Genomic DNA, 27,691 nt, shown 5'->3' on the forward strand with positions numbered 1-27,691 from the left:
GGGAGGGAGCGAAGGAGGGAGCGCGCGCGCGCACGGGCGGGTTCGCGGTGCCGCTCCCGTAACGCCCGCCAGCGCCTGGTGACCGAATTCGTGTCGACTGACCAGAGTCCGCGAATTCAAAGGCCGACAGGTAAGATGCGGCCGTGAGGTGGGAAGGCCCAGAGGGTTCATTCACAGGGTAAAAGGTGAGGGTTGGAAAATAAAAGAGATGCCGGGAGAGCCTGGGGAGGGAGATGGAAGCGCTGAGGCCTAGGCTGGAAACATGCCGGCAACCGGGGGAAGGGAAGGGAAGGGAAGGGGAGAGGAGAGGAGGGTGAGGAGGAGGAGGAGGGCGGCTGTGATTGTGCGCCGAGTCTGAGGCAAAGTGCCCCGCTCAAACACCATGGGGACAGGCGAGGAAATGACCCACCAGAGAGAAAGACCGACATCTAATGGGGCGACACCCCCGGGGCTGTAGGTGTGCCGTGTAGAAGGAACAAGTGTATGGGACACTGTAGGTAGACACACAAAATGCTGGGGTAACTCAACGAGTCACACTACGTCTCTGGAGAAAAGGTATAGGTAATGTTTCGAGAAGAGACTTCTTCACACTGAGAGTCGAGGGAGACATAGAGATATGGAAGGGTAAGGTGTGAAAACGACAGTTCAAATGGGACGTTGATAAGGAAATGTAGAATGGGGTATTGTCTGAAGAAGGGTCTCGACCCAAAACATCACCTATTATTTTTCTCCAGAGATGCTGTCTGACCCACTGAGTTACTCCAGCTTTTTTGTCCACCGTGGTTCAGTATTAGCTGAGGGGAAGGTGACAAGATGGAATACAATCACTCAGTAAAAATCGGGGAACAAGGGTGGGGGAAGGACAGAGAGAGTGAAAGTAAGGGTAATTTGAAGTTGGACAAATCAATATTCACACCGCTGGGTTGCAAACTGCCCAAGCGAAATATGAAAAGCTGTTCCTCTAATTTGTATTGGGCCTCGCTCTATGACAGTGGAGGAGGCCCAGGACAGAAAGGTCAGTATGGGAATGGGAGGGGGAGTTAAATAAAGTGTTTAGCAACCAGAACAATGAAACACGCTGAGCAGGACGCTCCAGCTCACAGTTGCTATTTCTCTCTGGGAACGCTCACATATTCCACTGGAGTTTATCTGAATCCTGGCCCAAACTCTCGTCATTTAGTACATGGTCGTAATCATTTGAACTAATGAAAATTAAGATTCCTTGTGTCTTTACTGTGTTTTTGTTCCTCGAACAATTATGGGGGGAGATGTTCATAAATGATAGGAACAGAATTAGGCCATTTGGCCCATCAAGTCTACTCTGCCATTCAATCATGGCTGATCTATCTTTCCCTCTTAACTCCATTCTCCCTATAACCCCTGACACCCACACTAATCAAGAATCTATCTATCGCTGCCCTAAAAATATCCATTGACTTGGTGTTTTCACTTTATTTGAAGGGAGAGAAAGCTCTAGGTATAGAATTTTCAGGCCTATAATTTTGTCTCAATAGGAAAGGTTTAGAGGGAAATTGACCAAATGGGGATATCATGGAGGGGGCATCTTGGTTGGCATGGATAAATTGGATTGAAGGGCCTGTTTCTGTCCTGTATGACTTTGACATCTGAAGTAAAAAAGATAATACTAGAATCTCTTAGCAGGGCAGACAAAGTAGCCTAATGTTTCAGGTTGCCGATCCTTTGTTTCAGGGAAGGTATCCAGAAAAGGTTATGATCAAATCGGTGACACTACTGAAGATATCACTACTAGCGGTGATACTTCCTTTATTCACACGATGTTGGCATGCTGACAAGACTAGCGATTATTGACTTTCCTCAATTTTGCCTATCTTACCAGGTAATTCTGATTATGAATGAGCCACATTAGTGTCTAGCATTATATGTAGGCCAGGCAGGTAAGAGAACATATTTCCTTTTGTCATTGTCACCTATATTAATACTACCACTATATTTTCTGACATATTCAAGCTAAATTCCAAAGATATATAGGTTGGTGTTTGAAGTGGTCTTCCCTCTGGGGTTTATGCTTCTAGGAGCTAATCGGGTAAATAATTCAGTAATTTGTTTTGTGCAATAAATAGTACATCAAGTTAGGAGAATTCTTTGAATATTTTTAATCTAGGATAAATATTCTCCTTTTTAATTTGTTCACACTTGACATGAGGTTTTGCCCCAGGGGTTTCAATGTAGCACAATTGCCGCATGTAATGTTCTCACGTGTACGTTTTTAACCAGATTTGGGTCGTGTCTTGATAGCGAATGATAAGGGTTATAGCAATAAAGTGAATTAGTTAGTTGTTGTGATAACTTATATTGTTCCAGTAACTCTGTTAATATAGTCAAAAGTTTTTATTTTAATCAATATGTACCACATATAAATGATATACCATATAATTACTAGTCATTTCTTTTTAGAAATTATCTTTCTGCAAGTGACCCGTTTTAAAATGACCAGTATTTATATAGTACTTTCCCACCGATGCAGCAAAGTGCTTTGTTAATCCAATTAATAATTGCAGTTATTTTTTGTATTTTAGACAAGCCTAGCAAGCCGACCAGTTTAACATTGGTTCAGTTAATAAACGGTTAGAAGGTAAATGATCCGCTTTGTAAGTGTAGGACGAGAAATAAATGTTGGTCAGGAACAGGATTTTCTGGTCGTGCTCCAAAGAGCCAATAACTTTAGCTGACAAAGTACTGGGTCTCAGTTTTCGTGAAGCTGAAAGGTTGCCATATGAAGAATGTATCTTCTCTGCAGTAAGGTGTGTTCGGATACGTTGATTGGCACTTGGACATAGTCCTCTGATGGTCCGAGAATTGCCAATCAGCAAAACCTGAAAGGTGATTTTTCGGTCACTGTTGTGCTTTTTTTATAATTCACCCAGAGGGTTGTGAATTTGTGGAATTCTCTGCCACAGTAGGCAGTGGAGGCCAATTCACTGACTGAATTTAAAAGAGAGTTAGATAGAGCTCTAGGGGCTAGCGGAATCAAGGGATATGGTGAGAAGGTAGGCACGGGTTACTGATTGTGGATGATCACTCGATGGGCCAAATGGCCTCCTCTTGCATCTATTTTCTATGTTTCTATGCATATAATATTAAGCATTATTGATTTTAAAGATATTTCCAGGATGACTGCACTTCAAGGATGCATTGTTAAATGAATGACTCAAAACCTATTCCTTTAAGGTGTGTTTTATTTCCACATACAGTGAGGGTTGGATACCATATTGCGCCAAAAGGTTGCACAAAAATTTGTTCAGCCTTTAAAGAAAGATTCCTACAATCTCTCACATCAGTGTACTGAAATGTGACTCTTTAGGTTGAAGTACAAATAGGGTGGGGGAAGCAATGAGGTATGAGGGTAGGAATGTAAAGTGTTCTGGTCAAAGATTAAAAAAAGAGTCTCAATAGAATTACACGAATTGATACTGCAGACCAAAGGTTTATTACAAAATTACTTGAGAATCACATTTGAAAATGTCCTATTAGTCTATATAGCTTTTATGAATTGTATTTCTGGTATTCATCAAGGGCAAGATATATAAACCAATAATTCAATGTAATAGTGAGCGATGTTTTAGCAGAGGTACCAATTTTCATGTCTATTTGACCAAGACCTCTTGTTTGTTTTTAGGGTAGGTGAACATAAAAAATCCCCATGGCTTTGTTTGAAAAGCCGAAACTTTATCACTATTCTGCAGATAATCACACTAATGATTACCAACTCAATTATTTTTACTATTGTTTGTATGATCTTGGAGCTTGCAAAGTGGCATCTGCATTTTCTGACCAAACCAATAATGTTTATGGGCTGGTAATTGGCTAAGATTTGTTTTGAGATGTCTGGAGAGATGGAAAAAAAAAACTTTCCTCAATCGTATGGCCTCAAATTTTTTTTTTTTTAAAGCTTGACCTTTCTCAAATTCACAGGACATTTAAAAATGATGTGATTGACTCCAGTAATCATGTCATATCCCACCGTTTTCTCTATGTTACTCAAGATCATTTTGATGTTCTTGGGACAGCAATGGAAACGGAAATGGAAACTAAAAACTAAAAGCTGCAAATGCTGGAAATCTGAAATGAAAGCAGAAGATGCAGGAAACACGCACCATCTCGGGCTGCATCTGTGGAGAGGAAGACGCAGATATTTCAATTCAATGACCTTTATCAGAGCTAGCAAAAGTTAGAAATACAATATTTGGGAGATGGAGAGATAGAAGGGAAAAATGCAATGAGATGGAGAGTGGGAACCCCTGAAAGGTTAGTGAAATAGGAGATTGAGTGAAGACATGAATATCTTGCATTCAAGCACTTGGTTTTCTCCCTTGTCTTTATTCATCTCCTATTATTTCTATCTCCTGGCAGATCAGCAGCAATCAACAGGTTTTTACTGTGCTCTCTCAGCCAATGCTAGAGCCTTTTTTCAATCTCTCATGAACTCCAGTTCCCCCTTTGCAACCTTGAAATTTTTTGATTTCTAACTTTCTCTAATTGTGGTGCAAAATCATTGACCTGAAATGTTCCTTTCACTGATGAGCAACAACAGAATGGAATGTAATATTTAATCAAAAATATTGCAATACAATCTGCAGGTGGGCGAGAAAAAGCATTGCAGATTGATTCCATGATTTTTCGATGAATATCATCCCAGATCAGGATATCGGTTTGTCCTTTTCAGACTGAAGTATATTTGACCCATGGAAGTTCCAAACATTTCATTCATTAATGCTAAACAAAATACACAAATTGCTGGTAACTCACAGGAACAGGCAGAATCCCTGGAGAACATAATGACGTTTATATACACTAGCAAGTCTGAAGAAAAGTCCTAACCCGAAACGTCACCTATCCATGTTCTTCAGGGATGCTGCCTAAAGTGCTGAGTTACTCCAGCACTGTCTTTTTTTTGTAAACCAGCAGCTACATACAGTTCCTTGCAGTTTCTACTAATTTATTGATGCTTCTTGGTACACAATTTTGTATTTTCAAGAAACCTCCAACTGAAATCTAAAACTGATCTAGGGGAGCAGAATGCACATTAGAGCAATATTAAAATCTTGCCAACTACTCTTTCTAGGCAGCATCAGCATTATAATAATTGCTGACTAATTCAACTGCAAATGACACCATTGTGCCATTCTCTGAATGGCAAAGCTAATTTCCATTGATGTTCTTCACCCTTTTGTTGCAGATGCTGTTACCTGTATCCCACTGCAACCGAGATCTTCTTGTAAATGAGACATTGATTCAAAGAATGTTTGACATGCCATTAAAGTCAGAGGATTAGGAAACATACATGGTGTTTTGTGTTGAATGATGACTCCTGTAATGTGCCATACAAATTTTAAAATATTGTTACTAAAATTACTTTTGTTTTAAAGAGAAAATATATACACATGCGAATAAACAATGTACTCGGTTCAAACATTTCTGGCATGTTTAATTTTTAGGATGGAAAATTCGCAATATCTTAAAACATAAAAATTATTAAATAATTCAAATTTTCATCAAATAATACAAATTCTAATTTTGAATTGTAACACTTTGACCATGCATAATCACTTCATATGAATCTTGGTACCAGGAATAAAACAAATAAATGATTAGGTCCATTTTACTCAGGTTACTGATAGATCATTTACTGGAGTAGGAAGAAAAAATTGATTGGGTTTTATTTGCATTGCAGTATTGTTAGTTGTGTGGCATCAATATCTCGAAATAAATTTTAGTTTCTCCGTAAATCTAAAATGTGTGCTTCAATTAGCCCGTTTACTTTAGCTAAAATCAGCAGTTTACCCCTAGGCAAAACGTAAATTCTTGAAATTCTTATGGGTGAATGTTAATTCAGCTAGATGGTAAAATATAGGGGGGGTTTTTCCGCTTGTTTTGGTAAGTGGTATACTGGTCACCTTCCCAAATGACAGACAGGTTTGTAGGTTATTCCAAAGACATACAGGTTTGTAGGTCAATGGCTTGGTGTAAGTGTAAATTGTCCCAAGTATGTGTAGGATAGTGTTAATGTGCAGAGATCGCTGGTCAGCGTAGAATCGGTGGGCTGAAGGGCTTGTTTCCATGCAGTATCTCTAAACTAGACTAACAAAACTAAATACAGATTTCTCCATGTACCTCCATGTGCTAAGATTCCATTTTTCATAATTAATCAGCTGGAATGTTTACAAGAGTCTGAGTAAACTTGCCACACCAAGGCAGCTACATGAATCTAACCTCTTTGTTGCTACATACTTTGTTATCCAGGCAATCTTAAATCTGGATTGTTTACTTGCTTCCATATTATTAATATTCATTTCCTGATTGAATCTCTTTTCCATCAGCTTGGTGTTTTGATTGAATTTCATAATTTGATTGAATTTAATATCTCAAAATTTTTTCATTTTGACACTTGGAAAGTACGCTTAGGTGCAACAATGGCGTTACTGTGTATTCTGCTATATTTAACACTTAGACATTGTTTTACAAATGTTTGGCTGAATCATGCCCTTTAACCCTTATTCTGAATGTTTTTAACCTTGGTGCCACAGTGCAAACATGGCAAGATGTTGAGTTCATGTCTAACTTTTGACAACTCAGTTACACTCTAACTGTAATTGCTATGAAAGATTGTTCTCCAAAGTGTACATTTACTTTCTGTCATGCAGGAGCTGGTGATGAGTGTTGCATGCAATGTCTGCCTTTGCTAGAAAGTTCCTCCAGAGATACTGAACATTTCCTTTTATTTCTAAGGGTGTTTTTGTCAGGAGGAAGCTAGCAGTGAATTGTTTAATGGATGTTTGTTTAAAACCTGTTCTTGTGCATGCTGCATTGAATGAATTAACAAGGGCTTAGACTCCACATTTATATGAACTGCAACTTAATTGCTGAAGTTGAAGTGAGCTTGGTACTGGGGTGGAAATGGTGGACAACTTCCCATTTAGTTGTAGATTAAAACTCTTCCAGTGGGAAGCTTGTTGGAGATGCAATACAGTATTACAACTGGAAATAATGAGAATGGTGACACCATTCTGCACTGAGATTCTGTCTTGGCTGAACACAGTAGATGTAGGTGGAACATGGGTAACAAAAATCCCCAGAGAGGTCTCCCTGCAAAATGAGTCAAATTCCACTGTCATGATAAGTGGGCCAATGTTAGCATCTTCTCCTAGGCCATTGGCCCCAGCATTGGGATTGTAACCTCCTTGGCCACTCTAAAGATTGTTTTGATGCAGGATACCAAACTTGTAAAAAAAAAACCTATTCTGTTACAAATTCTCATAAGAAATTTCTCTAAGAAATTGCAGAAGGGCAGAGGAAATTGCTTTATTCTCTCATGGTCTACTTGCTGACCTGTGGAAGTCCTTGGTCCAGGATTGATCTAAACGAGGAAGGAGTATAAGGTGTGTTACCAGAAAGAACGACTCTCTTAGGAAGTACATGCTAGTCCATCATAAACAAAGGAAGGGGCCAAAGAACTTGGGTTATTTCTTGTTAGTGATTTGGAAATAGTTGTTGAAAATAATTGTACTGATTTTAAGTTTTTTAATTGTTGAATAAATGTTCAAAACACTGAAATGTTATTTCCCTCTTTTATAATATTTCAAGGTTTAGTGAAGGTCATAAAGAAGTTTTGAAAGTAGAATGTCTCGCCATCAATTCTTGTTTGAACCAATTACATGTCATGCCTGGAATCAAGATCGGACACGTAAGTTAACTTTGTGATGTCCGTGCAAATTGGCAAGAATGGTCAGTACTTTGTGGGAAATAATCATGGTTTGTTTTGCAAATTGTTTGTACGTCAGTGAAGCCTGTTTCCAGGGTCTGGTGTCCATGTTGACTCCTGATTATCATTGCCATATCTTAGATTCTATGACAGAACAGTAAATCTAAAAATGTTGCTATTGTGATAATGTTGAGATCCACAGATAGCAAGCATGCTTGTACTGTAAGCGTGTCAAATTTCATCCAAAATTGTAAAACAATTTCCACCAAAATAACTGGATTAGAAATAATCTGCACACTTGACAAGTTATTTGAGGCTATTCCAAAGAACCAAATGTCTCAATTTAATTTGAGAAGTTCTTCAAGTGTCTTTATTTGCTTTAGGAGTGCCCAGTGATGGATGAATGACAGGTTAATCACATGTTAAGGATATTTTTACTGCTCATGAATGTGATAAATTGCCCCCGAGAAAAATTTGTGGTTGCATTTGCATGGGATAGCAAACTTAAAAGGATACCCTTATAATTGTGTTCAAACCAGGGATCTTTTAATCTACAAACTAAAAAAAACATTGTAACACCTGTCTTACAGCATTTTTCAAGTGGTATCTGTAGGATCTTTTGTCAGAAGGAATAACTATTTCACAAATGTGTCAGTTGAGTTGAATAAGCGAGTTAGGTATTCTGACTACGCATGCCCAGGTCATAAGTTATTTGCAATAAACATTCTCGGCAGCTCAGCTGCTGCGTATATACAGACCCGCGTTTCATCCGTAGTCTGTATCGAGCCCGGGTCTCCGGAGCTGCAAGCGCTGTTGAATTGCTACTGGACCGTCCCCTCCCGAGTGTCCCATCCCTGTCCGGGAGCGTCCGGAGATGTCCGGGGTGACCCTAGACTGACGGGACACCGGCCTGGAGCAGTGGCGGTCCCAGGCTCAGAGCCAGCGCGGAAAAGAAGCATTGACTTCAGCTCAACTCTGCCTATCCCGCCGGGTTAACCGACAGCCCTGGATTGACAGTCCGCGCTGGCAGTAAGTCTGGGGCCGCCACTACTCTGGGCCGGTGTCCCATCATTCTAGGGCTGTCTGTTAACCCAGCGGGACAGGCAGAGTTGAGCTGGAGTTAGCGCTTCTTCTCCGCGCTGGCTGTAAGCCTGGGGGCCGCCACTGCTCCGGACAGGTGTCCCCCCCGGACATCTCCGGCCGCCCGGACAGGGATGGGACACTCAGGAGGGGACGGGGTCAGTCCAGTAGTAATTCAACAGCGCTTGCAGCACCGGAGACCTGGGCTCGATCCTGACTACAGATGAAACGCAGGTCAGTACACAGGCAGCAGTTCAGCTGCTGAGAATGTCTCTCTGCCAGTCCAGTCTCTCCCTGTCTCCCACTCGCCTGCCCCCTCTCTCTCGTTGTTACACCCTGCTCTCCCGCTACCTGTCACCCCTGTTCCTCTTTATTAAATATATTTTTACACATAAATTATGACTAAAGATAAGAATTTATACACAGTTTATACTGCCAGCACTCTGTTCGCTTTTTCTTTATCGCGAATGACCTTTGACAAATCCCATGATTCTTTATGTTTTTCGGAATACCGAACTCGCTTATTGTTAGACAAGGTGGTATCTCTGAGATGAGAAAATGAGCAATCCATAAACAAAAATCTAAAATATTCTGCAATATAAGTATTTCACATTCTCCTTTTCCGAAGCGAAGGATGTCAACGCAGAGGTAAATCAGTGACAGCTGAAAGTAAGATGAGTGACATTGTTATGAATGGGTTTTCATAAAGATTAATTTGTTAGATTGAAGACAGACTAACGCTGACAGAATATAGGAGTAATATTGATACAGTTCTAAATCAGATATTATAGTTCCACTGAATATGGATATAACCATAACCATATAACAATTACAGCACGGAAACAGGCCATCTCGGCCCTACAAGTCCGTGCCGAACAACTTTTTTCCCTTAGTCCCACCTGCCTGCACTCATACCATAGCCCTCCATTCCCTTCTCATCCATATGCCTATCCAATTTATTTTTAAATGATACCAACGAACCTGCCACCACCACTTCCACTGGAAGCTCATTCCACACCGCTACCACTTTCTGAGTAAAGAAGTTCCCCCTCATGTTACCCCTAAACTTCTGTCCCTTAATTCTGAAGTCATGTCCTCTTGTTTGAATCTTCCCTATTCTCAAAGGGAAAAGCTTGATCACATCAACTCTGTCTATCCCTCTCATCATTTTAAAGACCTCTATCAAGTCCCCCCTTAACCTTCTGCGCTCCAGAGAATAAAGACCTAACTTATTCAACCTATCTCTCTGTAACTTAGTTGTTGAAACCCAGGGAAACCCAGGCAACATTCTAGTAAATCTCCTCTGTACTCTCTCTATTTTGTTGACATCCTTCCTATAATTGGGCGACCAAAATTGTACACCATACTCCAGATTTGGTCTCACCAATGCCTTGTACAATTTTAACATTACATCCCAGCTTCTATACTCAATGCTCTGATTTATAAAGGCTAGCATACCAAAAGCTTTCTTTACCACCCTATCTATATGAGATTCCACCTTCAATGAACTATGCACGGTTATTCCCAGATCCCTCTGTTCAACTGTATTCTTCAATTCCCTACCATTTATCATGTACGTCCTATTTTGATTTGTCCTGCCAAGGTGTAACACCTCACATTTATCAGCATTAAACTCCATCTGCCATCTTTCAGCCCATTTTTCCAAATGGCCTAAATCACTCTGTAGACTTTGGAAATCCTCTTCATTATCCACAACACCCCCTATCTTGGTATCATCTGCATACTTACTAATCCAATTTACCACCCCTTCATCCAGATCATTGATGTACATGACAAACAACAAAGGACCCAACACAGATCCCTGAGGCACCCCACTAGTCACCTGCCTCCAACCCGACAAACAGCCATCCACCATTACCCTCTGGCTTCTCCCATTCAGCCACTGCTAAATCCATCTTGCTATTCCTGCATTTATACCCAACAGTTTAACCTTCTTAACCAACCTTCCATGAGGAATCTTGTCAAAGGCCTTACTAAAGTCCATATAGACAACATCCACTGCTTTACCCTCATCAATTTCCCTAGTAACCTCTTCAAAAAATTCAAGAAGATTAGTCAAACATGACCTTCCAGGCACAAATCCATGTTGACTGTTCCTAATCAGTCCCTGTTTATCCAGATGCTTATATATATTATCTCTAAGTATCTTTTCAATTACTTTGCCCACCAATGAAGTCAAACTAACAGGTCTATAATTGCTAGGTTTACTCTTAGAACCCTTTTTAAACAATGGAACAACATGCGCAGTACGCCAATCCTCGGGGACTATTCCCGTTTCTAATGACATTTGAAATATTTCTGTCATAGCCCCGGCTATTTCTACACTAACTTCCCTCAATGTCCTAGGGAATATCCTGTCAGGACCTGGAGACTTATCCACTTTTATATTTTTCAAAAGTGTCAGTACTTCTTTTACTTTGAAACTCATAGTATCCATAACTACTCTACTCGTTTCCCTTACCTCACATAATTCAATATCCTTCTCCTTGGTGAATACCGAAGAAAAGAAATTGTTCAATATCTCCCCCATCTCTTTTGGCTCTGCAGATAGCTGCCCACTCTGTTTCTCCAATGGACCAATTTTATCCCTCGTTATCCTTTTGCTATTAATATAGCTGTAGAAACCCTTTGGATTTACTTTCACCTTACTTGCCAAAGCAACCTCATATCTTCTTTTAGCTTTTCTAATTTCTTTCTTAAGATTCTTTTTACATTCCTTATACTCCACAAGAACCTCATTTACTTCATGCTGCCTATAATTATTGTAGATCTCCCTCTTTTTCCGAACAAGATGTCCAATTTCCCTTGAAAACCAGGGCTCTTTCCAATTTTTACTGTTTCCTTTCAACCGAACAGGAACATAAAGATTCTGTACTCTTAAAATTTCCCCTTTAAATGTCCACCATTTCTCTTCTACATCTTTCCCATAAAACAAAATGTCCCAGTCCACTCCTTTTAAATCATCTCGCATCTCAAAGTTAGCCTTTCTCCAATCAAAAATCTCAACCCTAGGTCCAGTTCTGACCTTCTCCATAATTATATTGAAACTAATGGTATTGTGATCACTGGACCCGAAGTGCTCCCCAATGCATACCTCCGCCACCTGTCCCGTCTCATTTCCTAACAGGAGGTCCAGCACTGCCCCTCCTCTAGTAGGTACCTCTATGTATTGCTGCAAAAAACTATCCTGCACATATTTTACAAACTCCAAACCATCCAGCCCATTTACAGAATGTGTTTCCTAGTCTATGTGTGGAAAGTTGAAATCTCCCACAATCACTACCTTGTGCTTACTACTAATATCTGCTATCTCCTTACATATTTGCTCTTCCAATTCTCGTTCCCCATTTGGCGGTCTATAATACGCCCCTATAAGTGTTGCTACACCTTTCCCACTTCTCAGTTCCACCCAAATAGCCTCCCTAGATGAGCCCTCCAATCTATCCTGCCAAAGCACTGCTGTAATATCTTCCCTGACTAGCAATGCAACACCTCCACCTCTTGCCCCTCCAATTCTATCACACCTGAAGCAACGAAATCCTGGAATATTTAGTTTCCAATCACAGCCCTCCTGCAACCATGTTTCACTGATCGCCACAACATCATACTTCCAGGTGTCTATCCAGACTCTAAGCTCATCCACCTCCTAGCATTAAAATATGCACATTTAAGAAACCCCGCGTCTCTTCTCTGTTTATTTCCTTTTTTTTCTTTCTCCTCTTGTGTCCGAGTGCTTCCCTTTTCTGCTTCCTGCCTCCCATTCTGTCTACTAGCTTTCTCTATTTGAGTCCCTCGCCCCAACCATTCTAGTTTAAAGTCTCCCCAGTGACCTTTGCAAATTTCCCCGCCAGGATATTGGTCCCCCTCAGGTTCAAGTGCAACCCATCCTTTCTGTACAGGTCCCACCTTTGGAGTCCCAATGATCCAGAAAGAAGTCCCAATGATCCAGAAACTTGATATTGCCAGAGTATAGAAAGTAGCCAATGAACATGTTTGTTTTAGTGGGTTAGTTAGCCTTATATCTGAAATATAGATAATTGGGCAATATACTATATTTTCATTAACAAATATACAATACAATTTATTTGTGTCATTTGAACCTCATTGAGGTTCAAACGAAATTTGGTTTCGTTATATATTTAGACAAAGGTAAAATAAAAGTGAAGTGGGAGGCAAGGCTTTCAGAAGAGAGAATTATGGATATATAAAATGGAGACGTTTACAGTAGCCTCATGAATTTAGAACAAAGCGTGGGAGATGCAATAGTAAATGAATGACACTTAAAGGATATCTTTCTGCAGATTTGAGAAGCTCTGCAATCTATGTTCATATAGCGTTTGATGCAGCAACAGTGAATGTTGATGATGAATAAGGTGCATAAAGGGATAGAGGGTAATTGAGATGTATTTTCTTGTGTAGAGATGGCCATCAACATGGGTTGAGTCAAATGGGCCATTTCTCTCTGTGACCTCTATGGTTTTTGTCAGAAACAGTTCTTTGATTACCAATAGTTTTTGAAGATGTTTGAGAGCTTATAGGTTCAAGATTAAGTATATAGCAGTAGGTGATGGTGTTGGCCTCTGGAGTCTCTCGGGTTCGTGACATTTGTCTTTCCTATCTCCTCAACAATTCTTGATTTCACTTGCTTAGTTTTATTTCTTAGTCCTCAAAGGCCACTTAATAAATGCCTTTAAGAGAATCCTGATTTAATTAACTCGATCGAAAATGGCATCGCTGTTTTCAGACCATTTGTGACTTTTAACTTTGTAAATTGCTAATAGATGGTGGGCCTTTTCAACCCTGATCCATCATACCTCACCCTGGCAACTGTGAGTCTGAACCACACCCTATATGCTGTCATATTGGGCTGCAAGATTGGTTGCTGACAATATACTTATGGCATCATTACTGAAATGCCCAAATGCATTTTTATTTTTGACACACAAATATCACTAATTTGTATATTGTAAATTTTCCAATTTTCCTGTTTTCCACAGAGATAGCACTTAGTCCCAATAACCACGAGGTTCATATTTATAAGAAAAGTGGAAATCAGTGGATCAAGACTCATGAACTGAAAGAGCATAATGGTCGAATAACAGGTACAAAAACAACTTTGTTTCTATTAGTTTGAGATATTTACACTTGAGATTCGTTTGTAATTGGGATTGCCATCCAATGTTGTGAAAATGGTAATATATTTAACAATTTTCAGTCAGCTGTCTCAGCCAAAGTGTTTTAATTCGATGGTGCTACTAAATGTCAGACAGGTATTGGAGTAAAACCACGTTTTCATTGTTAGCTGCTGAAAAATCTGAAACCCAAACTGAACGTATTCTTAACATTCTCATTGGTTTCTTTGGGCTCTTTTGAAATCCAAGCAAACAAATATTCTGGCATAGAATAATTTATGTACCCCACGCTGCTGGGATATGTTGGGGGGGAAAGAAACAAATTGCTGGAGGAATTCAGCAGGTCAGGCAGCATCTGTGGAGGGCAAGGACAGACAATGTTTCAGGTTAGGACCCTTCTTCAGCCTTTGAGGCCCTCTTGTTCTTCTTTGAAATAAATACCTCTCTACCCTTTCCTGATCTCTCTGTCTCCATCACAGGGGACGTCTCCTACAAACCCACTGACTCCCACAGTTATCAGGACTACATCTCCTCCCACTCTGCCTCTTGCAAAGAACGCTATCCCCTACTTTCACTTTTGCTGTCTCCGCAACACCTGCTCCCGAAATGAGGCTTCAGGACATCTGAGATGTCCTCTTTCTTTGATAAACGTATCTCCCTGATCCCTCGCCTACATCTCCTGTGTCCCGTATTTCTTCTCTCATTTCACCCTACCCTCAAGATTAAATTTCCCCTCGTCCTTCCATTTCACCCCACCAGCCTCCCTATCCAATAAATCATTCTCCAACATTTTCGCTAACATCTACATGATCCCAACACCAGTCACATCTTCCCATCCCCACTCCTTTCTCCATTCTGCAGAGACCACTTCCTCCGCAACTCTTTGGTTCACTCACCCTTTCCCACCCAAACCACCCCTCTTCCCCAGGAACTTTCCCCTGCTACTACAGGAGATGTAATACCTGTCCCTATAAATCCACACTCACATCCACAGCAGGTCTTCCAGGTGAGGCAGAGGTTCAAGTGCACCTCCTCCAACCTCATCTACTGCATTTGGTATTTCTGATGTAGCCTCCTTTAAATTGGAGAGACAAATCGTAGACTAGGCGGCCATCTCACTGAACACTTGTGTCAGTCCGCCAAGGCCTGCTGGATCTCCCATATTCATTTTGTCCAGAGATGCTGCCTGACCCACCAAGCTACTCCAGCACTTTGTGTCTTTATTTGTAAGCCCGCGTCTGCTGTTCCTTGTGTCTCCGTTTACATTTTACTGCCAGGATGTGTTCTTCTGGATACTGGTGTCCATGATGAATTTACACTGACATTTGCTACTGTTTGTGCAGGCATTGATTGGGCTCCCCAGAGTGATCGCATTGTAACCTGTGGTGCTGACCGTAATGCTTATGTATGGAGTCAGAAAGATGGTGTGTGGAAGCCAACCTTGGTCATTCTAAGAATTAACCGTGCTGCCACATTTGTTAAGTGGTCTCCTCAGGAAAATAAGTTTGCTGTGGGCAGTGGTGCCCGGCTGATCTCAGTATGCTACTTTGAAGGAGAAAATGATTGGTAAGGGAATTCTTGGTTTAAAAAAAAAAAACAAGAGTGCCTTTGAGGGCAATTTAAGTTTTCAACCACTATTTGTATTAGGGTAATTGGCAGTTTTGTAGTTTTATTTTCTTGCATAAATGTCTATAATACTCATAGGAACATTGTTTTTTATTATAACGTTTGTGGGGTTGTCGATTAAAAAAAAAAATATATATTATATATATATATATATATATATTTTATATTTTATATCGACTATACCCATACTATATATATAATAATGTGTCTATGAGTATATATATATATATGCTATGGTTATAATTGAGTTATAGTATAGTAATATAATTAATATATATGTTTTACGTTTTCAATATTTTAGAATCAATGTTAGTGATTTAGATAAGGAAACACAGTTTAATTAATCCAAGTTTGCTGTCAGCACAAAACTCTAAAGAAGGTGCAATAAAGCTATTAAGGCACTGTCTTGTCACAATGTCTTGTCACGTGTAGTCTGATCAAGGCCTGGAAACTGGGTCCATCTGCCTTGAAGCAATGCACTTTAAAATCGAGAAGTAGGGGGTTTGCAGAAATGAAGATACATTTTTCAACTAAATTTATTTAAAATGGTTAATAAAGTGTAATTAAAATCTTTTCTGAATGAACAAATGCATCTGTTGGGTCATAATCTCACCAGCTGTGTTTTTCATGTTTAGGTGGGTGAGTAAACACATTAAGAAGCCAATTCGTTCTACTATCCTTAGCCTTGACTGGCATCCCAATAATGTCTTACTGGCAGCAGGTTCATGTGACTTCAAATGCAGGTAAGATCCACTGCAGGTCTTGTTGGTTTCACAACAAAGTTCTCTCAGTTGCACAAATTATTGTAAAGTAAATTTAAGAAAAATGCATTCTCTTCAAAAAACGTTCATTGTAAATATTAAATTATTTTTTATATATAATGGCAATTGTCAGGAAAATTTGAATTGACAAACTTCCAATGTATTCAGATAGAAGATAAATCCCGTTAAACTTTATTTAATTGTGTTACCCAAAGGAAATTGTAGGGCAGCAAATCTTTTTCAGTGACTTATTCATGGGCTTTGTACGGGAATGAATATCAGTTCATCCATGATCTTGTTGCATGTTAAAGGAGCTTGAAAAGCCATGTAGGTCTACTCTTGCTTCTATTGCTTATGTTGTGAACATTTAAACACAATGAAGATCTCCACTTCTCACTTCTTTTGACCCGAATAGTAAAAAAGCTATGATAAATATTACATTTGTACATTCTCCCCGTGATGGAGTTTGTACATTCTCCCCGTGAACTGCGTGGTTTTTCATTGAGTGCTCTGGTTTTGTCCCACACTCCAAAGACACACAGGTTTGTAGGTTAATTGGCTTGGTATATTTGTTCATTTTCCCTAGTGTGTGTGTGTTGGATAGCATTAGTGTGCGGGGATCGCTGGTCGGACAGTAGCCGGTGGGCCGAAGGGCCTGTTTCTGCACAGTATCTCTAAACTAAATTAAATTGTACTTTTGTGCAGTTTTCCCCTAATATCTCAACCAAACTGTGCTTCTGACAATACGATTTTATCTTTCCTTTAGAGTTTTTTCTGCTTACATTAAAGAAGTAGACACAAAACCTACGGCCACACCTTGGGGTTCCAAAATGCCTTTCGGACAGGTGATGGCAGAGTTTGGTGGTGCCAGTAGTGGTGGCTGGGTCCACAGTGTTTCTTTCTCTGCCACAGGAAACCGCCTGGCATGGGTCAGTCACGACAGCACTGTATCTGTTGTTGACACTGGTAGAAATATGACGTAAGTATTGTTCTTTATTTTTCAAGTGAATTGAGGCTCGTGCTGGCCTTAATTTTTTTTTGTTAAGTTAAGGAGTCTTAAAGATTGCTTTTGATTTTTTAAATCTGGGTATATTTATCATTTAATTTCAGTGTTATCTTGATCAGTAAGGATGTCAGGAGTTATAGGGCATAGGCAGGAGAATCGGGTTGAGAAGGAAAGATAGATCAGCCATGATTGAATGGCGGAGTAGACTTGATGGGCCGAATGGCCTAATTCTACTACTAGAATGTATCAACTTATTACAGTATATTGATGCATGGGTATATCTCAAGAAGATTTCAGTTTTGCTACTGAATGCTCTACTGATTCAAGAGTCAAGAGTGTTTAATTGTCATATGTACAGACAATGGAACAAAATATTCTTGCAGGGGCTTAACAGACCATAAATACAATTTGCACAGATTGTTTTTAAAAATTCAGTAAATTAATGACCATAATACTAATACAAACCAGACGTCCTTGCAGCTGAGGTTAGTGTTGTTTGGTGTCCGACCGCCTGATGGTTGCTGGGAAGAAGCTATTCTTAAGCCAAGTGGTTACGGTTTTCAGAGGTTTGGACCTTCTTCCCGATGGTGGGAGTGAATTGATTGTGTGATGTGGGTCTTTGATATTGGCTGCTCTTTGGAGGCATAACCTCTTGTAGATCCCTTTTAGATGATGGTTCGGCGACTCAAACCACCATGAACGAAGGAGATTGTAGAGAGCTGCGGACACTATCCAAGCCTTTCTCCACAATCTCCTTCTTTCGTGGTGGTTTGAGTCGCCAAACCAGGCCATGATGCAACCAGTCAGTATGCTCTCTACCATTCATTCACCTGTACAAGTCTAGAAGAATGAGGGGGCAAACATACCGAATAGTGAAAAGCTTGGATAGAGTGGATGTCGAGAGGATGTTTCCACTAGTGGGAGAGTCTAGGACTGGAGGTCATAGCCACAGAATTAAAGGATGTTCTTTTAGGAAGGAGATGAGAAGAAATGTCTTTAGTCAGAGGGTGGTGAATCTGTGGAATCCTTTGCCACAGTAGGCTGTGGAGGCCAAGTAAGTGGATATTTGTACGGCAGAGATAGACTCTTGATTAGTACGGGTGTTAGAGGTTATGGGGAGAAGGCAGGAGAATGGGGTTAGGAGGGAGAGATAGATCAGCCGGGATTGAATGGCGAAGTAGACTTGATGGGCCAGATAGTCTAATTCCTCTCCTATCACTTATGACCTTATGACAAGTTCAGGCTATTTTTGTTCAAAATTATTGTACTCATTTAAATTTGATGCATTACCTTGGTTTCTCACGTCAGCTAAACAGAAATGAAAATAGTTTTAGTACAAAGTGAATTATTCCATATTGCCGTTCACTTTAAATTCGAATGAATGTAAAATATTCCAATTCATTTTAAGTAATGCTTTCTCATGTAATGCATGTTTGGACCACATGGTGTCAGTGTAACATCATGTAAGCCTACATCCAAATTTGGCATTCATCTTACAGTAGTAGTTTTTAAAACACTCTTCTTTACAAGATGTCTTTTTCAACGAGAAATCCAGTTTGTTTTTTTCCCCACAAAAGCTGATAATTTTTGTCGTGCTTTGAATTATCTATTTCTTTATTGAAATCGGCACCCATCAGCATTTTCAAATAACCACACAATCTTTGAGTCTCCATTTGGTTCTTTTTGCAAATCATCTGAAATTTCTATTCCTCATTTCTTGATCCTTCTATCAATGGGAACTGGGTGTATATATATGATTTAATTTCAGTGATATTAAACTCTGTAAACCTGAAACGTTAATTCTCTTTCTGCCACACAGATACAGCCTAACTTGCTGAGTGTTGGAGTATTTCCTGTTTATATTTCAAATCTCTGGCATGTGCCATAATTTAGAGTGATTCCCTATTTACTGACTAGATATTTAATGTCATTGAGTACTTCTATCAAGTCTCTCGAGTGTCTTTGATTTAAGGAGTTTGATCTAACGGCCCCTGTTTAAACAAAGTATGCACAAAATTAACGTCCTCGAATCTTTCTGGGAAATCTTTCCTGTAAGACCTTAATATCCCCTGTAAAATTCTCTTTGAAATGCACACACTAGAGGCGTTATTCAATATACAGAATGGATGCATCCAACCGTACTGCCAATTGGTTTAAAAGAGGTTTAACAAAATTCCCTTGTTTTGTACTCTATCCTGCATGTAAAATTCACCGTCACTTTATGAACAACATTATTGACCTGTCATATCACTTTCAATAATCTGTGCAACTGTGGCCCCAGAACTTCCCCCCCTTTACAGTTGGAAATTTTAGATGACATTTTCCTGGCTTATACTTTCCATCAGAATATGTAATTTTGCACTTTGTGTGTTTTAAATTAAATCTGCTGTGTATTTGTCCTTTCCATCAATGTGACTATTCCCCTTTGAAGGATGTCCATTCTCCAGAACACAACAGTTCACAATCACTATGCCATTGTTCCCTAACTTACTTTCACATCTATGTCGCCACTTCCCCTTGCATTCCATATGATTCCGTTTTGGTGACAAACTTATTATGTGCCTTTTGAAAGACCCCTTGTAGTCAATGATTTTCCATTGATACTTTTTGCTAAATTTCTCATTAAATAAACATAATTCATAGTCATCCCAGTGACTTGATTCTACCCCAGACTTTTACTTCCACCTGCTTCTCCGCCTCTTGTTTGACTCTATGGTATCTCCTCTTTATTGTTTTTGGCCCTATCCAGTATCTCAACTGCCTTGCCTTCTCATGTAGTTTTGCTAACATTTTCTCCTTGGTCATCTTCTTTGTTTTTTCTTTACTCCGGCAATATAGAATGTAATATTTTAATCATTTTTTTTCTTAACGTTTGTTCCATGTGACCAACCTCACTCCTTTAAATGACGTTGAGTGGCTCATCTTTCCTCATTGCATCAGAAACATTCTTGTGAATATTTTTCTATAATCACTGTACGTGGGGATATTTGCAGTCGCACTTTCACTTGTCTAAATCCATTGCAAACAGTGGTGTGTGGAACATTAGGTCACCCAGGGGTTGCTCAGAAACGTGTGCCTCTGGTTAGAAAATTGCCTCCAATTGCTTGGGCTGCAAGCCATCTTTGAAGTTTCATTTGTCTAATTTTAGTCACTGAGCCATTATGAAATCTAGTTCCATACATCCCAGAAGTCCCAGAAATCAAAACTTGAGGGCGAAGAGAAATAATGTTTATTCTACTTGCTCTGGAAAGTACAATAACGTAATGGTAACTAAGTTTCTGATAGTGGTTTGGATTCTGAAATTGTTTTTAAAACTACTTGATTAGAAATTGAGGCTTCTGCTTCTGTCCAAATTTCTATCGTTCCAGCTTCAGGGGTTCCACTTTTACAATGGGGAAATAGGTGATTAAATGGTGTTGGTTAAGGATGTTTGAAAGATAAGTGGTTAGAATTTAAGTGTAATCTTTCTTTCTAGGGTTTCTCAAATGAAGACTGAATTTCTCCCCCTGTTGAGTGTGATTTTTGTCTCTGAAACTAGCATAGTGGCAGCAGTGAGTACTACTTGATTTCATGTTACAAAAGCCTCTAAGATCAATCAAACCTGTTTGAGATAGTCCACATTTGCTGTTTAGTCCTGAATAAAGAATTTGTCGCAATGTCACTTGATCTCATTCCACAAATAATCGGATCAATAAATCGGGACAAATCAAAACCCTTGGGAGATATAACTCATTATCAAGTTGTCTTTGACACAAAATGCTGGAGTAACTCAGCGGCTCAGGCAGCATCTCTGGAGAGAAGAAATTGGTGACATTTCGGGTCTCGACCCGGAACGTCATCCGTTCCTTCTCTCCAGAGATGCTGCCTGAGCCGCTGAGTTACTCCGGCATTTTGTGCCTATCTTTGGTGTAAACCAGCATCTGCAGATCCTTCCTACACCAAGCTGTCTTGTCAGCTTGCGGGATTGGTAAGCGAGGTAAAGACGGATGTGTGTCGTGAACAGTGATTTGTGCTTGTTAGCTGGGGCAGACTTGGCTATGATGAACCAGCGTGTGCGTCTGGAGGCTGCTGGTATCTAAGCTTCCATTCTGAGGGCTGAAAGCAGCATTCTACCACATCCCATAGGAGCAAAAGCCTTCAAAAAGACTGCAAATGGGGGGGAGGAGGGTGGACAAGGAAGAATACGCGCGCATCCTACCAAAAGTATTGCATCTAAATACTAATTAAATGTTAACTGCTTAAATGTGATTACTGCGTTATTATTTTAGTAATTTTGCATTCTGTATTTTTCAATGTAAATTATTTACTGATTAGTAATTAGAAATATAAATGAACCATATTGTTTGAGATAATGAAATTCTGCATGTTTCCTCAGCTCAACTTGAGTGAGTATTAAATTGTAGAGTCCATTATACAGTTTTCTCCACACCTCAGGGCCATGACTGCTGTCCGATGCTCTTCGTATATGACGATCGTGGCTCTTTAAACTACATCTCTAAGCTAGACATTCCAAAGCAGAGCATTCAGCGCAACATCTCTGCTATGCAGCGTTTCCACAATCTGGATCGAAGGGCGACCACAGAGGATCGAAACGCCACACTCGAGACCCTCCACCAGAACAGCATCACGTAAGTGGCCAACCTTCGCGAAGCATGTGTAAGAAAGAACTGCGGATGCTGGTTTAAATTGAAGGTAGACACAAAATGCTGGAGTAACTCAGTGGGTGAGGCAGCTTCTCTGGAGAGAAGGAACGGGCGACGTCGCCCGTTCCTTCTCTCCAGAGATGCTGCCTCACCCGCTGAGTTACTCCAGCATTTTGTGTCTACCTTCACGAAGCATGCAGCCTGCCTGCTTGCTTCAGGAAGAAATCCTGAAAATCGATAGATTGGAAACTCAAGGTTAGCCATAGCTGACTGGTTAGCACGCAACAAAAGCTTTTCGCTCTAGCTCAAAAAAATGTGACACAAAACTACCGTAAGGGGAGGGGGGGGGCGCTGTGAAGGAGGGGAAGGGGGAGAACAAAGGGGGACCCGGCATGGGGGGGGGGGGGAAGAGCAATGAACCATGGAGGACCTGGTGTGGGGGGACCACAGGGAGGAGGGAGGGGCAGGGGAGAACAATGGAGGATCTTGGATATGCGAGCAAAGAATTTAACTGCCTTGTCATATGTGACAATAAAGCATTCCATTCCATGCTAAACTCAATTCAACCATATAATCTGCCAGAATCCAGAATGGTTGAGTTTAGTTTATTATTATTGTACCAAGGTACAGTGAATAGCTTTTTTTGTTGTGTTCTATCCAGTCAGTGAAATGACTAAAAATGATTACAATCAAGCTGGCCACAGTGTACAGGATACAGAATGGATTCTGTATAATAGTACATTTTGGTACTAAACGTTAACTGCAACTTGGGATTTCAACAGAGACCCTGAGAATATATTGCCGTCTCTGTGGCTGTCTGAAGAAGGGTCTCGACCCGAAACGTCACCTATTCCTTCGCTCCATAGATGCTGCCTCACCCGCTGAGTTTCTCCAGCATTTTTGTCTACCTCAATCAATCAGTTTTATTCATCACATACACACATAAGTGCAGTGAAATGAATTTGCCAGCAGTGGTACAATCAAAAAAGAACACAATAAAATTAATCACAAACATCCACCACAGCATTCTTCACTGTGGTGGAAGGCACAAAGTACAGTCAGTCCTACTCCATTGTTCACCCGTGGTCGGGGCCATAAACCTCCGTAGTCGCCACTACGGACGGCCCGATGTACAGGCCCTCTCATCGGGAGGGTTGAATATCCGACGTCGGGACGGTCTAACACACTTCGCGGCTTGGAGCTCCCAAATCGGTGCTTTCCTACCGGAGGCCGCGGCTTTGGGGTGTAGTAGGCATCGATTGTTCGATTTTTCCAGCATCTGCAGCGCTTTCTTAGCACTGTGGCTGACAATGTCACTTATAATTAAATGGTCAATCTACAATATAGAAAAAACGATAACCAAGATTGTTTAATAAAGGGAGGTCTTTCAGAAGGGGGGCTGTGTATTTATTCGTAGATTCCACAATAAAATTCCTATACAGACCAGACTGCCGTATTGAAATGCTGACAGGGTTAAGCAATCTGTTAGGAGGCTCATGTGGAATATTAATGTAGCTTGGATTCATTTCTATTCTGCAAACTCCCCCTCCCACCCAACCTGCTTGAAATCATAAGCACACTGTATTCTGTAATATAACATGTGTTTTCTCTTTCTCTCTCTCTCTCTCTCAAGCCAAGTCTCCATATATGAAGGCGATAAGAGAGATTGTTGGAAGTTTTGCACTACTGGGATTGACGGTGCAATGACAATTTGGGATTTGAAGGTGAAGTAATATTCTGGGAACGTTGACTGTTTTCAACAATGCATGGAATGTTTTTAAGTGTTTTCTCATTCATATTTATAATTGTGTACATTGACACAAACTGCAGTCTAATGATATTTTAAACAATAACCAGTCTAAATTGGTGTTCAGTTTCTTCACAACTTTAGGGAACTTCAAGTACTTGTTTTAGGAAGGATCAGTGTTTCTAAAATTTGTGTTCACATCCGCATGTTAAGTATCCAGTCTTTGTTGAACATGTTGTTATTTAAATAACAAGGTGGTACAGTTGGTAGAGCTGTTGCCTCCCAGTGCCAGAGACCCGGGTTTGATCCTGACCCCGGGTGCTGTCAGTGTTGAGTTTACACGTTCTCCCTGTAACCACGTGCGTTTCCTCCGGTTGCTCATGTTTCCGCCCACGTCCAAAAAAATGTGGGTTTGTAGGTTAATTAGCCTGTGTAAAATTGACCCTAGTGTATCGGGAGTGGATGTGAATGTGGGATAACACAGAACTAGTGTAACCGGGTGATCGATGGTTGGCATGGGCTGGGTGGGCTGAAAGGCCTGTTTCCGTGTAGCAAGTTAATTGGAAATGATTTACTTTCAAGTCCAAGTGACTATATTCTTTCCCAACATTATCTACTGTTCTCTGCTAACCACCCACCAGCTCCCACTTCCCACCCATCCGAAAAAAAGGATTCTCAATTTTGTCTGAAAAATCTACATGAAGCTTTATTCCAACATTTTTCCAGAAGTATATGAAGGAAAAACCTTGGACTTTAGAGTTGCAGCATCGAAACAGATCCTTCAACCCACCGAGTCTGAGCTGACCAGCGATCGCCCCCGTACACTAGCACTATCCTACACACTAGGGACAATTTACAGGAGCCAATAACCCTCAGACCTGCACGTCTTTGGAGTGTGGGATGAAACCGGAGTACCCGGAGAAAACCCACATGGTCACAGAGAGAGCGTACAAACTCCATACAGACAGCACCCGTAGTCAGGATCGAACCAGGGTTCGCTTGCGCTGTAAGGCAGCAACTCTACCGCAGTGCCGGCCCAAAATATTGCAGAAGTTGATGAGAAGGACGAACATTTATCAAACTGAAACACTAACTCTTTCTTTCTTCAAAGCTGCTGTCTGACCTGTTGCCAACATTTATTTCACCAGAACTTTTAACTTTCTTCATGGCCACCAAGCACTTAAGCATTCTCAATTTGCTTTCAGACTCTGGAATCCTCAATCCAAGGCATGCGTATCATGTGAACACGAAACTCTGCAATCTAGGCCGATGAAACCGTGAGAAAGGAAGAGCCCTGCTCCCTCCCCCTCTCTCTCCACCTCCACCTCCAAATGCAACCGGCTAGAAGCTGGGCAGCAAATCTTCAAAACAAACACAAGGAAAAGCACTGACAACATTCGGAAATCAACGCTCCGCCACTTCATTCTGGGAATTTTGATTTGATTTTAAAGGAATTGCTTTGAAGTGGGGTTTTTTCTTTTTTTTTCTTAGCTAAAGCTCCCTTCAAAACAGTTTCTGCAGCACCCTGAGGGCTTTGCCCTAATGAGGGTAATAATGTACACTAATTTAAAGGGACTTTTATGTAGTGTGTCTGCTAGAAAATAAACACTACAAAACTTCACTCTTATCTCGCCTCTTTGTTGTTCGTTTACATTTTTTGATTGCAGTGAAAAAAATCCAAGTGTGTGCTTTGGCGGGAAAATGGGGTTGAGAGGGGAAAATGGATCGGCCACAATCGAATGGCAGAAGAGACTCGATGGGCTGAATGGCCTAATTCTGCTCCTGTGTTTTTATAGCCTTAATCTGTTCTGAACAGAATGTACAGATGTACTGCAGAAATAGTCCTTTGTGTTTCAATGCAATATGTTTCTCTCCATTCATCCTTTGTTGTTCACAATCCTTATGGACAGTTAATAGCCATTCTTCTTGGATTACAGCTGTACAAAGAAGGCACGCTGAGTAATAAACAAGAACCAAATTAATCTTCTGTGACAGATTCACTAATCCAGTACCTGTATCTACAATACACAGATCTGCAGAAAATCTGATTCAATCTGTCAGTATGGCTGATTAACGTGTGCTGGAGAAGTGGCCCGTGGCTGGGAATTGCTCATCCTCTACAATGCCTCAGTACCCACAAGCTAATGTCCTAATTAGAGGTACGCAACACAGCAGAGAGGTTTCCCTTGTTCGATGTTGTTGAACGGCTTGATGTTACGTCCTTAATTTTCAGCAATACTTATCAAAAGCTTTCTAACCTTTTGGCATCTCGGAGCTCAACATTGAATAATTACGGTGGGTCTCAACAACACTAAAGTGTTCAAATGGTGTTTCGTATCAATCAAATGGTAATGCAGACTTTTCTGTGTTTAATTTGTAAGAATTAGTGATGGATTTCCAATCTGTTACAGAGCAGATCAAGGCCAAATAAACCCATTTGGACAATGTGATACCTTCCGGAAGACATAGAAACATAGAAACATAGAAAGTAGGTGCGAGAGTAGACCACCAGGTCCGTCGAGCCCGCACCGCCATTCGCTCATGGCTGAACACTAAACAGACACACTTACCCACAAACAGTAGACACAAGACACAGAACACAAGACACTACCCTCCCCTTTATACCGCTATCACCCCTCTCCACCCCAAGAACCTCGTGATCTCCTGGGGGAGGCAAAAAACCGGATAAAAACCCAGGTCCAATTCGGGAAAAAAATCCGGGAAATTCCTCTCCGACCCCAATCCAGGCGATCGACACTTGTCCAGGAGATCACTCAGGTCTTACTATACTAACCATACCTAGGTCCATATCCCTTCCCTCTCCCCGTAGCCCCTTATCCCCTTGGCAGCTAAAAAACCATCTATTTTAGTCTTAAATATATTTAACGTTTCTGCTTCCACTGCTCCCTGGGGCAGTGAATTCCATAAATTAACCACCCTCTGGGTGAAGAAGTTCTTCCTCATCTCAGTTTTAAAAGAGCCCCCCCTTATTCTGCAACTATGTCCCCTAGTTCTAGTTTCCCCGATCATTGGGAACATCCTCGGTGCATCCACCCGATCAAGGCCCCTCACGATCTTATATGTTTCAATGAGATCGCCTCTCATTCTTCTAAACTCCAAAGAGTAGAGTTCCAGCCTACTTAACCTTTCCTCATATGTCAATCCCCTCATTGCAGGAATTAATCTTGTAAACCTTCGCTGCACTGCCTCCAGGGCTAGTACATCCTTTCTTAAGTATGGACCCCAGAACTGTACACAGTATTCCAAATGTGGTCTCACTAATACTGTGTACAGCTGCAGCAAGACCTCCGTGTTTTTATACTCAATCCCCCTAGCAATAAAGGCCAAAACTCCATTGGCCTTCCTGATTGCTTGCTGCACCTGCATACTAACTTTTAGTGATTCATGTACTAATACCCCTAGATCCCTTTGCGTTGCATTACAACGCAGCTCCTCCTCATTTAGAAAATAACTTGCCCTATCATTTTTTTTCCCAAAGTGAATGACTTCACATTTATTAGTATTAAATTTCATCTGCCAAGTTGTTGCCCACTCACCTAGCTTATCTATATCCTTTTGCAGACTCTTCCTATCCTCCTCATCCCCTACTTTTCCTCCCATTTTTGTATCCGCAAATTTTGATATATTACACTTGGTTCCCTCCTCCAAATCATTTATATAAATTGTGAACAACTGGGGTCCCAGCACCGACCCTTGCGGAACCCCGCTAGTTACCGGTTGCCATCCCGAGTATGAACCATTTATCCCCACTCTCTGCTTCCTATTTGTTAGCCAATCCTCTACCCATGCTAATATATTACCCCCAATCCCATAATTTTTTATTTTTAGCATGGTGCATTAGATCATTTGAAACTTACTTGGGGTTACGTAATCTGTTTCAATTTTCTCTACTTTCCCTTTCCATTGAACAGGG

At 40.7% G+C, this 27,691-nt stretch overlaps 1 protein-coding gene and 1 long non-coding RNA gene across 9 annotated transcripts in view; one reads left to right on the forward strand and one right to left on the reverse strand.

Moving 5' to 3' along the window:
* Positions 1 to 25,378, forward strand: arpc1a (actin related protein 2/3 complex subunit 1A). 8 transcript variants are annotated; one of them, XM_033041114.1, is made up of 11 exons: positions 1 to 130; positions 1,859 to 1,916; positions 7,624 to 7,723; positions 13,840 to 13,944; positions 15,318 to 15,540; positions 16,236 to 16,343; positions 17,128 to 17,340; positions 20,843 to 20,918; positions 21,802 to 21,995; positions 23,644 to 23,734; positions 24,484 to 24,594. In XM_033041114.1, exons 3-11 carry the CDS (start codon positions 7,660 to 7,662, stop codon positions 24,559 to 24,561), a joined length of 1,152 nt encoding a protein of 383 aa, XP_032897005.1. In that variant the 5' UTR covers positions 1 to 130; positions 1,859 to 1,916; positions 7,624 to 7,659; the 3' UTR covers positions 24,562 to 24,594. The 8 variants fall into 8 exon arrangements, with proteins under 8 accessions (XP_032897005.1, XP_032897010.1, XP_032897008.1 ...); XM_033041118.1 differs by lacking the exons at positions 1,859 to 1,916; positions 24,484 to 24,594 and adding exons at positions 1,711 to 1,858; positions 24,963 to 25,378 and having other exon boundaries at positions 8 to 130; XM_033041113.1 differs by lacking the exon at positions 1,859 to 1,916 and adding an exon at positions 1,711 to 1,858 and having other exon boundaries at positions 14 to 130.
* Positions 25,235 to 27,691, reverse strand: part of LOC116985969 — an 8,198-nt gene continuing 5,741 nt past the window's right edge. The window contains exon 2 of the long non-coding RNA XR_004415378.1: positions 25,235 to 25,712. This is a non-coding gene — a long non-coding RNA (uncharacterized LOC116985969). The remainder of the gene's footprint in view (positions 25,713 to 27,691) is intronic.

Source organism: Amblyraja radiata, chromosome 22 (assembly GCF_010909765.2).
Source record: "Amblyraja radiata isolate CabotCenter1 chromosome 22, sAmbRad1.1.pri, whole genome shotgun sequence".
Lineage (NCBI taxonomy): Eukaryota > Metazoa > Chordata > Chondrichthyes > Rajiformes > Rajidae > Amblyraja > Amblyraja radiata.

What these genes read in the sequence shown, in the direction of transcription:
- arpc1a (XM_033041114.1), top strand. Translation starts at nt 7,660, where the DNA reads ATGTCTCGCCATCAATTCTTGTTTGAACCAATTACATGTCATGCCTGG. An exon ending in GCATAATGGTCGAATAACAG is followed by an intron (nt 13,945 to 15,317) that starts GTACAAAAACAA and finishes CTGTTTGTGCAG; the next exon opens with GCATTGATTGGGCTCCCCAG. An exon ending in CTCCACCAGAACAGCATCAC is followed by an intron (nt 21,996 to 23,643) that starts GTAAGTGGCCAA and finishes CTCTCTCTCAAG; the next exon opens with CCAAGTCTCCATATATGAAG.